Below are 13,320 nucleotides of genomic sequence, written 5' to 3' on the forward strand. Positions count from 1 at the left end.
CTGACAATAGATGGATGATAAAGGGAAGATAATCAATCCATACATCCAGATCAACACTGAAGAGGATATGGGAACACTAACGAGCTTAGTAAGTGAATTTGAACCCTGCATAAGAAAAGCAAACAAACAAACAAACAAACAAACAAAACAGATCTTAAAAAAATGAGCTTGAAGTGTTGTGTATGTTTCCATCTGTCCTGTTTCTGTTATTTGCTCCAGATAGACTAACATTGAGTGTGAAAGTGTTTTTGAATAAATAAATAAATAAATAAATAAATAAATAAATAAATGGAATAGGCAATTTAATTCTATTTAATCAATATCGATCTCATTTTATAGCCTATTAGAAGTGCTGTTTCAAAAACAGCCCTTACAAATCGTTGTACGCGTTATTAAATGTATTGTGTTTTTATTTTGAATCATTCTGGAGGTGGCTGGATGGATGTCTTAATGTACTTACAGTGCCCTCCAATAATATTGGCACCCTTGGTAAATATGAGCAAAGAAGGCTGTGGATGAACCTTTTGATCTTTTGTTTAAAAAAAAAAAAATATTCACAAAAACAACACAGCATAGGTTTATAATAATAATAATAATAATAATAATAATAATAATAATAACACTTTGTTAAATATAGGTGTGCAACAAGTATTGGCACCCCTCAGAGCTGTTATCTTGGCAAAGGGAGGTGGCACAAAGTATTGACCCCCTTTACCAAGATACAGCTCTGAGTCTTCTCCAATAAAGACCATTTTTCCCACAGCCTTCTTTGCTTATATTTACCAAGGGTGCCAATATTACCGGAGGACACTGTATAGCAGTAGACCATGTATCGTCCAGAGCACCGTGTATACGAACATGAACAATATTAATAGTCACTTTCACTTCGAAACACATTACCTGCGTCCAAATCTGCACACTGCCACACTAAATAGCACGCATTGTCAAAGATGTAGCCTACACTACAGCACCACGGGTTACCATAGTTACCAGCATAGGAGTCGCACAATTTTGACACACTATTTAGGAGGGCAGTATGCGGTTTGGGACGGAGCCATACATACGGATCCCTCCTTAAACATATATTCAGCACGGGGATAATATTTAACAACACAGCGTTCCGAGATGAAAACATTTTACCTGTCGAGATGAGGAACAAACAGAGGCGGTTTGGAGTGGATTATTTATTTTGCGCTCCGCGGTTTGTCTCATAGCGCGTCTACAGAGGATTGTCACTGTGATGCTCTTTCTACTGAATCCAGAGGCGAGCTGCACGTTTCTCACATCGTTACTTCACCGGTCGGAGGCTTTTGATCATCATCATCATCATCATCATCATCATCATCTCTGTGTTCATATGTATCTGCGTGACCCCTGCAACACCCTTACCATTCAGCATTTTTAAGGACTCCTTCCACAGAGACAGACTTTCACCTCCAGACCCGGGGGACGAAAACCTTCAAGCACAAACCATTCGCTTTACTGCTTTTGTGAAAGCGCACACACAGGAACAGACAATTTCCTGACAATGTCATTCTCTGGCTAACCTCAACACCACTGGATGAAAGCTCATGGAGAAACGTGTCTAGTTCTGGGAGCGAGATGCATCTCCTCAGGACGAAATGGTAAGAAATGATCCATCAAACTGCAAAGCCAGTGAGAGATTACTGCCACTGAGACAGCATTAAGAACAACTGATTAACCCGCAGTGTGTTTTTGAGATAAAGTTTCGCGTCTGATTATTAATCGGTGTCACTTCGTTCAAGATCCGATTCAGGTTGCTGTTGTCCTTAATGGCGTTTATGATGAGAAGATGGAAGGTGTTGGTGGTGCTGAACGTGTTCGTGGTAGCTGGCTTCGTCACTTTTTGGGGAAAGTGTGATGTACGGCCGAACAAAATTGTTAACGGTCACTCTCGCCTCAACGGATCTTCTTCGGACCCAAGCGTGAGTCATGAGGTCCTGCTGAAGAGGCTTGGCTCATTGGAAGATGTGGTCTACAGACAGCTAAATGGTAATTTCACTCCTCTGTGACTGTCTCGACGTCTCTATTGCGTATGTTGTTAGACAGTTGAGTTCTTTCGACGTTCAACAGGTTTGTCCAAATCTCTTGGGCTTATTGAGGGCTTCAGAGGCCAGGGCAAAGGTGGCTTTCCTTCCACACTGACACCTGAGGAGGAAAAGCAAGCCAAATACCTGCAGGAGAAGTACGGCTACAATGCATTCCTGAGTGACAGGATTTCTCTGGACAGGTCCATCCCGGACTATCGGCCCAGCAAGTAAGCAAGACTCTTAAGACCCTGTACTTACACGGTCAAAGATCATTTATTCAGCGGTCTGACGAGAGATTATTAACACTAGTTTAACACTGGTTTGCCATTTTTAGTGCTGTCTATGATTTACACCACACTTTGTGGTGCAAATTACAATGCCTAATATACTGTAAGCATTATTTCCTTCATTTGAGCAAATATTGTGCCTTAATCGGACCAACTTGTCCAAATTAGTCATTGTAAGTGACAGATATAATCATTATTTCCTTAGTACGACTCATAACTTACCAAACAGATCCGTACACATATACGGTATACATTTATTACTTAATGTAATGTGCAGAACAAACAGTGGACAGGCTTATAAACATTTTTTCTGTTCTGAAAGTCCACAATGCCATTTCACACCCCAGATACTTTTGGACATTTCCTGATATATTATGCAGATATCTCGTGCAGCACCACTGACATGTCTTTCTGAACCTCATAGCCAGGCTGAGAGAGGAAATGCAAATCCCAAGATGTAGTCAGCCATGCCCACGAACACCATACTCCACAACAAGCGCCTTCCAAAGCAGACGCTATAAATAGATTTATTTCACATCACTCCCACAAGTTCTGGGACTGAAAGTGTGCAAACCAAAACTGCAGGAGAATACTTATACTTGATATGAAGGGAACAGTGATATTTATTCGTGTATGTGACAATGACATTGTCTTTTTTTGTTGTTGTTTCTCAAGGTGCAAAAACATGTTTTATCCCAGAGACCTGCCCCAGATCTCCCTTATATTCATCTTTGTGAACGAGGCGCTGTCGGTGATCCTGCGATCTGTGCACTCGGCCGTCAATCACACTCCACCTCATCTGCTGAAGGAGATCATCCTAGTAGACGATAACAGCGATGATGGTGAGAAACAAAGAGATGGATCATGTGTACCTCCATGTACTGTACCTCCTATGTTGCTTATAAAGACCAAAAAAAAAAAAGCATTAAGCTAATAATTAGTGTTTAGTGTAGTGTGGTCAAGGAGCAATGCAGGAAATGTCCTAAAAATAAAAGCTTAACTTTGTCTGTGTGGCGTTATGTAAGTGGACTTAGTAGCATCAAGCATTTTTCAAATTAATGCTACGGTATGTATTTTCATACTGTATATTACTTGCTGTGGTGATGTAAATGACTAAACGACTCAAATTGGTTGACTTGTGATCTAGGAAATCTAGGCCCGTCTAGATTGTTTTTTAAACAGTGTGCTGGTTTGTACAAATATCAACGACAATTATACATATTATAACACCTAATCCAACTGAGCATGATCTCGTCAGTAGCACCTGCAAATTACAACCAGCCACACTGGAAATAAACTGTGCAGGAGGACTGTTGCGTTTCAGGACCTGGTTTACATTTTACCACTTAATACACGGTCCACAGTCCACCAGCCCATTTCTGACTTGGAACGTCATCCCTGATAAACTAGGGCAAGTGTTCACAGTGTTCCTTGCTCCTGTCGTGAATAACGATGCCTGTGTCTGATCCATCATACTACGTGTGCTAGTCTTTCTTCAAGAGACAGTTCTATTTCCAGAACACTCTAGGCACGAGCAAGTGGCAGAGGTCCAGCAATCCATCAAAGTGAGGGGTAGCGATCCTTTTTGTTCAGATGATGAAGCGGGCAAACAAGTAGCCTAGCCGTCTGTGCCCTTATCATTGTAGATGCATGTATGTAGATGACAACTTACTGTAAAGTTGTTGGGGTTTTTTTTCAGTGGCAGAGATGCACATTCTTCAAGCACACACTAAAGAGAAGGACACGCATAGCGCAAGAAAGCTGTTCCTTTTATGTACATTGGGTTGGCTAGATTCATCCGTCAGTTTTTGTTTGTGTTTCCATGTGTGTGACAGAGCAACTGAAAGGGCCACTTGAAGAATATGTCAACAAACGGTATCCAGGCCTTGTCAAAATCGTGCGCAATCAGAAGCGAGAGGGCCTCATCCGTGCTCGCATCGAGGGCTGGAAAATGGCCACAGGGGAGGTGACAGGCTTTTTCGATGCCCACGTAGAATTCACTCCTGTTTGGTAAGAAGCTCTCTGGGTGATTAAAAAAAAGGGACCGTCTAGAGCAGCGGTTCTCAAACTGGGGGCCAGCCATCCAAAGTTGTATCTCTACTTAGTTATTTTGAACTTTGTTCATTTATAAATTGTGCTTTGGCCAAATCTAAAAGAGTGAGGTGTTTTAAACATAGTAGACATTATTGAACATTATACCACAGCACTGTTGAATCACAACAGTCTCTTGTACATGCATTCCAGTGATAGCTGTGGAGAAAAGCAGTGGGTGGAGGGGCCCAAGCAACACTTACTATCAAGAAAAGGGGTTCTTAGATTAAAAAATAAAAACAAAACAAAACAAAACAAAAAAAACTGAGAACCACTAGGTTGAGAAGTGAGAATATCTAGTTCAGGTATTAATGATGGCATCCTTTTGTCTTTCACATTAGGGCTGAACCAGTTCTGTCCAGAATTAAGCAGGACCCCAAGAGGATCATCCTACCTTCAATAGACAACATTAAACATAAATCATTTGGCCTGGAACGCTACGAGAACTCAGGCCATGGTTTCAACTGGGAGCTGTGGTGCATGTACATCAGTCCTCCAAAACAATGGTGGGATGAGGGAGATACCTCGGCACCCATCAGGTGTGTTATCTGAAAACAGATGTTTCCACACTTACTGTATGAATCTATCATTTCCACACGAAATAAGCATGCGGATCATTTTGAAACTAGTATTTTTCCAGTAGAGTGCCAATAGTTCTGCAGGGCGCTGTAGGTCACTTTGCATGGACGTGATTCTATTCTGTATTTTTTTTTTTTTTTTAGAAACAATTTCTCAGCCATATTCAACCCATTCAATCAATGAAAAGGGACCACCACTACCCCAATACCATACCACTAGCATGACAGTGTCATTCACTGGTGGAACCTTCTCACAGTAGACCTTTGTGCAAGCATTATATTTCCCTTTTCAATCAAGTATTAGTATTAAAATCTGCATAATCCCACACCGTTAATATTTCATAAACATTAAGTAACCTGATAACCCTGATAGCCTGATTAGGGCCAGTACTGTCTACTCCAGCTAAACATCCAACACTATCATAGCAAAGAGAAAACAATATACACAGACAAAATTATGACATTTGCATTCACTGTACTGGAAAACTGTGTCCTAACTGTAGTCAGCACATAAACACAGCTAAAATCACGTCATTTCAGCTGAAACTAGTCTGTCTCAAAGAACACAATATTACCCAACTGCAGTCGGCTCCATATTTGGACACTGAGAAAGTTGCTGTTATTTTTGCTGTCTACCAGAGTATATTGTAGTTGGAATTAACTAATGAATATGCTCAGAGTGCAGACTTTCAGCTTTAATTTTAAGATTTTTACATCCAAATCGGGTGACTAAAACAACTGATAGGTTTAAAACAATTTTCATACATATCCCCCCTGATTTTAGGGGTTCAAAAGTAATTAGACAAACTAACAATCATAAATTAAATTGTCAGTTTTAATACTTGGTTGCAAATCCTTTACAGTCAAGGACTGTCTGTAGTCTGGAACCCAAATTTATCACCAGATGCTGGGTTTCTTCTGTGGTGATGCTGGTCCAGGCCCTTACTGCAACTGTCTTCAGTTCCCGCTTGCTCTTTTGCGACGTTTTGCTTTCAACAAGTGAAATGCACACTCAATTCAGTTTAAGTCATTTGATTTACTTTTTTTTTTTTTATTTACCATTGTAAAATATTCCACTTCTTTGCCTTGTCTATACTCTTTTCTTCCCATCATTCTGGTACAAGTGGATCTTTGACTCATTTGTCCATAGGATGTACTTCCTGTAGGTCTGTGATTCCTATACCAGTTACCTGATTTGGATGTAGGTAAGGTGTTTAACACATCTAGATGTAAATATTAGGAAATGAAAGCTGAAATTCTGATCTATCATCTGATATTCATTCACTTTTTTTTTTTTAATCTTAAACCCAAATGGCTTCAGTTTATAGCAAAATCAAAATAATTGGACATGCCATTCTAATACTTTCACAGGGGACTGTACACTGTATCCTAGTGTATATATGTACATTTTCCAGAATATACCTTGCATTTTCCACAAAATTGGACAAAAAAAAAGTTTGATTTGCAAGTAAAGAAAAGGAAACTGTGACCATGAAGTAGATTTCTACTTTTAAAAGGCAGAGGGAATGAGTTGAGTTTTTAAATCTAGAAATTTAACTGTTAGACAGCACTGTTATCCATGCTATCCATGGTGTTCATATTAAAAGCCTCATCCCGTTTCCTCCATACTTAGTGCTGATCATTATGGCCAAACTGTTCAATATTGGATTCATCTGATCAAAAAAGATTCCTCCAAGGAGACTGGCGATCACTAGCAAATGACGCAGTGTCTGTGAGGTCCCATGATTTTTATTTGCATACAATTGTGTGCACAAATGCTCGTGGTACCTTCAGTTGTTTGGAAATTGATCCTGAGGAGGAAACGGACTTGTGGAAATTCACAATGTTTTTTTCTGAGGACTTTCCCCTTGCTATCAAGGTATCAAATTGCTTGGCTTTCCACATGGTATCAAGGGCAAAAAGGCAAATGAACTAATTTTGACAACTGGTCAATCAGAAGCTTCTAAAAATAATCCCGTAATTTCTGGAATTTTCCAGAATGTTTAAAGAGACAACTTTTGACCCATTGGAATTCTGATATAATGAATTAAAGCTGAAATAAATGTCTCTAATAGATTGCTTTAACATCGCCTCTGATGTGAACGAAGTAGATTTCTTAACTTCCAAAAGAAATGTATGGTATGAATATGAGTAGAGTTGTGAAAAACTGAGATTGAATACCTTTAGCCTAAACTTTTGGCTAAAGGTAACTGTTAATAGTTAGTTCTTTGTGTGTATCAAACTGTATTAGAGCAAAAATATAATATTGAAATACTGTGCATTTCAGGACGCCTGCAATGATAGGCTGTTCATTCGTGGCAAACCGGCACTACTTTGGAGAGTTGGGTCTGCTGGACTCGGGCATGGATGTCTATGGTGGAGAAAATATAGAGCTTGGAATTAGGGTTAGTGTGCCAAAATATCTCCATGTTTTATTTACAGCACTGACTACTACTACTGGCTGATATGAAGTTTTTAACAGTTGGGAAGAGCATAAACAATGTAAAAAAAAAAAAAAAAACCTGTTATGTGTGTGGGTTGATCCAAGGTTTGGATGTGTGGAGGAAGTATGGAGGTCTTGCCATGCTCTCGGGTGGCTCACGTCGCCAGAACGAAGAAGCCGTACCACAGCAACATCGCTTTTCACACCAGGCGCAATGCACTGCGGGTGGCTGAAGTATGGTTGGACGAGTACAAGTCTAATGTCTACCTGGCTTGGAACATTCCAACAGTGGTGAGGAACTGGTTCAGAGCCATATCTCTTTTCAAATATTCTCAGAGGTGATAAATCAACATTGGGATATGCTGCATGCTTTCTCTGAAGGTTTATAATACACTTTCTACTGCCTCTGTGTATGTAGAACCATGGCATTGATTATGGGGACATATCAGAGCGTGTGGCACTGAGGAAAAAATTGCAGTGTAAAAACTTTGAGTGGTACCTCGATAATATCTACCCAGAGATGAGGCGATACAACAACACTCTGTTTTATGGAGAAGTAAGTAAAACATGAGAGTGAGTATAAGTCACTTCAGGATAGAGGTCTTGAAGTAACAATAATAATTGGTCAGATATATGGCTTTGAGAAGGCATCACATCTTCTTTTTTTGGCTCCACCCACTTGTTTATAGCAGAGTAAAGGGTTAAGAGAGTTAGGAGAGTCATGACGCAATAATACACTTCCTAGTGGAAAAAAGGCCAGAGCTGAGTATATTTGTGTGTGTGTGTGTGTGTGTGTGTGTGTGTGTGTGTGTGTGTGTGTGTGTTTGAATGGCAGATTCGCAACTCCAACGTGACCCATCTGTGTGTGGATCAGGGTGTGAAGGAGAACCACACAGCAACCCTTCACCCTTGCCACGGTTGGAATCCACAGGTAGAGTCTCAGCTCTATTGCTCAAGAAATCTGACCTCAAACACACCTCCTCTGACTGCAGTCTGAAAATGGGTTATGCCTGTGGGGAGTTTTTTTTTTTTTTTTTTTTTTTTTTTACATGGCACAGTTTTTTAAACTTTTTTTTTTTTTTTTATCAGTGGTAGCGAAGCAACAATATATTTGGCTTCATATTCTGAAATGTCACTACTGGCTATTAGTAGGATTCATATGTAAATTAATAAATTTCTCCAGACTGTTGCACAATGTTATATTTTCTTACAAGAAATGCATTAGAGTCAATAAGAACTAAACACTAAACTTTTCAGTGTAGGGGTCACTGTAGGGTCCAGGTACATTATTAACAGAGTACACAGACCATGGTGTTTGTGTTTGCTAGCTTGGACGCTATACTAAGGAGGGATACCTGTTTGTGGGACCTTTGGGAAGCACTGGAGATGACACCAGCTGTGTGATTGATGACATGATCAGCAGCTTCCCTCAGCTTGTCAACTGCGACAAAGTCGCCAACATAGGCCAAAAGACATGGAACTTTGTACAGGTAAAACTATCAACTTCAAGCTGTATATTACAGTTAACTCCCAAATTAATGGCATGCTTCAAGAAAATGGACAAATGTATTTTGTATTATTCACAATTCAAATTTTACACTCACTATACAAAATGAAAGATAACAATAATAAACACAAGTAATGTAAGTAGTCTGGCAGTCCTCCACTTAGTTGAACCGCAGTTACATACAATACATAACCTTTCTTTCTACCTCCTTTCAGTCCAGACTGCGAGAGTGGCTTAGTGGAAACCGCATACAAAACTCCACACAATGGTTGATAACGTTTTCTGAGAGTGCACCCCGCCAGACAATAACAAACACAATTCATAAGTAGTGCTGATATTTCAGGAAGAGAATGAGAATCTCTCCAAATGATGATCCTGCTCTCTTACTAAGGAGGAGAATAACGCAAGTGGTGAAACTGTTCTCTAGCGAGGATAAAAAGTGTTCAGACTCACCACAGCTTACATGAAAGCATTGAGGTCATTTTCAGTCTGTAAAATTTGGTGAAAGTAGGTGGTGAGCACCATGTAAGCACGTTACAAATGTTCAAAAAAGACACACACACACCCCCGCCCCCCCTTAGTGCTGACCAGGAGGTTCCCATATAAGGAGAAGCAGCTGATCCTCACTGCATAGTGGATTATCAGTTACTGATTTGATGTGTGGGGTAGTGGTTAGTATGTTTGCCTCACACCTCCAGAGTCTGGGGTTCGATTCCCACCATGGCCCTGTGTGTGTGGAGTTTGCATGTTCTCCCGGGGGTTTCCTCCGGGTACTCTGGTTTCCTCCCCAAGTCCAAAGACATGCATGGTAGGCTGATTGGCATGTCCAAAGTGTCAGTAGTGTATGAATGGGTATGTGAGTGTGCCCTGCAATGGATTGGCACCCTGTCCAGGTTGTACCCCGCCTTGTGCCCGATGCTCCCTGGGACAGGTTTCCAGGTTTCATCGTGACCCTGACACGGATAAAGCGGTATAGAAGATGGATGGATTTGATGTGTTTTGCAATGGCCATCTCAGTCTCTAGATTTAAACCATATTGAAAAACTGTGGTCTGAAACTAAAGCGGGCAGTCTACATACCCAAACCTATGACTTGAAGTGCTATGTATCAGGAAGTGGTCCAAGATCCTTGTACAGTTGCCTTTAGATATATGTGCTTGTTGAAAATCCCATTCCACATTTAGTCCCCCTTTCTGCTGTTATAATTTTGGAGCGTTGCTATAGAGGATTTGTCAGTTCAGCCACAAGAGCATTAGTGAAGTCAGGCATGTTGAGTGAGGAGGTCTGGGGTGCAATTGGTGTTCCAATTCATCCCAAAGGTGATCAGTGGGGTTGAGGTCAGGGCTCTGTGATGGCCACTCGAGTTCTTCCACTCCATATCTGGTTGTGCAGGAACATGTTTGGGCCATTTAAATTCTGTTAAGGGAAATGATCACTTACATTTACATTTATTTACGCCATTTGGTAGACGCCCTTATCCAGAGTAACTTTATTTTTATCCCATTTATACAACCGAGCCGTTTAGGGTTAAGGGATTTAGGGATCTGAACTCACGACCTCCGGATCAGTAGTCCCGCGTCTTAACCACTGAGCTACAACTGTATGCTACAGCAAAATTTGGGGAAGAACCACATATGAGTATGAAGGTCCAGGGTCCACATACATTAGGCCATATAGTGTATTATAGGAAGAGACTCATTCTGTTGTTTGGTCCAGGAGAGGCATCACTAAATAATAACTGTGGGGTGGCAATCATTTTTTCAGCGAAAACAATTCACCACTTTAACAGAATTACATTTAAAGTTATTCAAGATAATGGCATCCTACTTTGGTCTATTATAGCATGTGGTGCATGGGTTGTAGGAAAAGTCATTATTATACCACATAGTACTAATTTACTATTACTAATTTAATAGCTGCAAATATTTCTGTTAGTACTTCACAGCCCATAAATGCATTCAAATTGTACTTGCAGAATGAATCGATTGTGAACCGGGCCACAGGTCGCTGCCTAGAGGTGGTAAAGGCCAACGTCTCCTTCGGCTACGCGCTGGTTCTGCAGGCCTGCACTAGCCAGAGGTGGAACATCAAAAACGCCATGAGGAAGCAACAGGGACTCTGAGGGACTCTGAGTGAGTCAGACCCATCATATAAGACTGGTACACACAAAAAGCTAGAAGTCTTGATAGGAACTACAAGGGTCTGCTTTCAGCTTTGGGTCTGAAGTGACTGAATGATATTTTATTGGGCGAGAGCTGCTCTCAGTAGAGGAGTGTGCAATACATGCGAGAAAAACTGCACACTCAGCCTTCTGAGTTCAGTCCTCTACAGAACAAGGGGTTTTTTATTAGAAATATGCGTGTTCCTCAAAAAGAGTGGCCATCTACTACAAACTTTAATGACTTTTTTTTTTCTTAAATGCCAAAAAGATTTTCTAAGAGTCATGCTGTGGAGCAAAACAGGTTAAAGAAGTTATAATAACAGCATTCCATATCAAGTAAAACCTTTTCTTCAGGGTGCTACAAACTACATTGAGCTCGTTTTTTTCGTTATTATTAAGTGGTCTCTTTCTTCTATTTGAATTAAGATGTTTGACTATTATTGACTTTGTCATGGACTTAAGTATTTCTGTTGATTTGTCTCGAACACATTCATTACCCCAGTGGAAAATACTCATTTACAAGCGTTTGTGACGGTGGATGTGTACGGTAATTTGCTTAAGTTTTACTGTTTGTTGTAGATATTATTTTTAAAAATCTTTTACAGCGTCAACCCCGTTAATAAGACGTTTTCTTTTTAAGCAAAGTAACAGACTCTGTTAGTGACTTAAACACTCAGTAGCATGACCTTTTAATATGCAAATGGGAATTAATTATAGGGATAGTAATATATATTAGGTACAGTAAGATATTTTTGAATTTTAGAGTGAGTGTAATAGGACGTGTAAATGAATATGAGCTACTGCTGCTCATGGTCAAATGGTTTGGTTATGGAAATTCTCCCATACTGTCTTCCATTAAATTGAAATAAAATTTGAAATAAAATCGTGAACGACTCTGCTTGTGTAGGGTAATGTATGGAGTGACTACATTTCATGTTTCATCGACTTTACAAACATTAAAAGCAAATCACAAGTGAGTTAAATTACAATCCTAAAAAGGGATCAACAAAGCACAACCAAGTTATATGTTAATTACGGTGACTACATAAATAAACTGAATTATTTATGCTTCTAATAAGAAAAGAATAGAACATATATCCCCACCCCCTGAACCCCCACCCCACCCCCCACATAATCTCCGGACCAAAATAATATACATTTTCCAAGTCCACATCTTTAAAAGGCTGCATGAAGCGGTTAGGTCTGTGCCCGTCAAATGCATGCCATGAGGTGTTTGGTCATTGGTGATGAACAGTGTGAAGCGAACACGGTGCGATCATGTGATACTGAGATTCACAGAACCAAAGTGTACATTTTCCGCCACAATCCTTCCTTCAGTGACACTAAAGAAGTCCTAACTGCAAAGGCCATGGACTGTGCATGCTAATAAGGCTGGCACTGAGACAAGGCCAAACAGTTTCTGACACCTGTTATTTAAAATTCAGTCAAACATTGTCACGTCCACCATAAACAGCAAAGTCCACAGCATGCCGCATAGTCCAAAAACCTCATTTGTACTGCATTTCTAAGGCATATTTCCAGGATTCTTACTTCCTGTGTTCCTAGACATACTCCGATTAACTCTGCTTGTGAATTCTGCCTGCCTGGGTTTTTGGCCAACACTAACAACACTAATGTCATGTTCTTGGTTTAATATATTTACAATTATATCAATAATTAAAATTTCATTAAAATGCATAAATGCTCGTTTGGTGTGTCGATACAGATCACTCATCGGGTTATGGGTGTATGGAAGTAAATAATCTTGCTGTAGCTCCACCAAGTGGACGCTTGATAAATTCGGGAAGTCATATATGTATCGGATGTGTAATTATTATATTTAATGTCCATTGTTTTATTCTATTCTATTCTTTTCAAGGGCAAACATACATAAAAAAACACAATAGTATTTGCACAAAGTCAAATACAAACACTTATAATGTAAATTTACCAAACAAACTACAGAAAGTGCTTCATAAGCCTTCCCATTCTGTAAACTGTTTGAAGAAGGTCTAGAAAGTAAATGTTTGCGCCTGAAACCATGATTGTTCCATGTTTGCTGAGCTCTGATGTAAGCTTTGGGCTGATGTAAGCTCACAAAATCAGCTTACATATAGCCTGTTTCATCAAGATTGATCTTACTCCTGGTGCTGAACACTACCATAAATGATAACCTCCAAAGTGGTGCAGATTTATAGAAGGT

The 13,320-nt window shown here is 39.9% G+C and overlaps 1 protein-coding gene across 1 annotated transcript; it reads left to right on the top strand.

Annotated features, from left to right (window-relative positions):
- On the top strand, nt 1-13,289 carry galnt17 (polypeptide N-acetylgalactosaminyltransferase 17). Its single transcript, XM_017490157.3, has 13 exons — nt 1-88; nt 1,215-1,625; nt 1,767-2,013; nt 2,095-2,278; nt 3,014-3,180; nt 4,174-4,348; nt 4,771-4,968; nt 7,295-7,412; nt 7,556-7,741; nt 7,869-8,006; nt 8,286-8,381; nt 8,779-8,940; nt 10,932-13,289. Exons 2-13 carry the CDS (start codon nt 1,623-1,625, stop codon nt 11,076-11,078), a joined length of 1,821 nt encoding a protein of 606 aa, XP_017345646.1. The 5' UTR covers nt 1-88; nt 1,215-1,622; the 3' UTR covers nt 11,079-13,289.
- The last annotated feature ends 31 nt before the right edge of the window (nt 13,290-13,320 follow it).

Source organism: Ictalurus punctatus, chromosome 17, assembly GCF_001660625.3.
Source record: "Ictalurus punctatus breed USDA103 chromosome 17, Coco_2.0, whole genome shotgun sequence".
Taxonomy (NCBI): domain Eukaryota; kingdom Metazoa; phylum Chordata; class Actinopteri; order Siluriformes; family Ictaluridae; genus Ictalurus; species Ictalurus punctatus.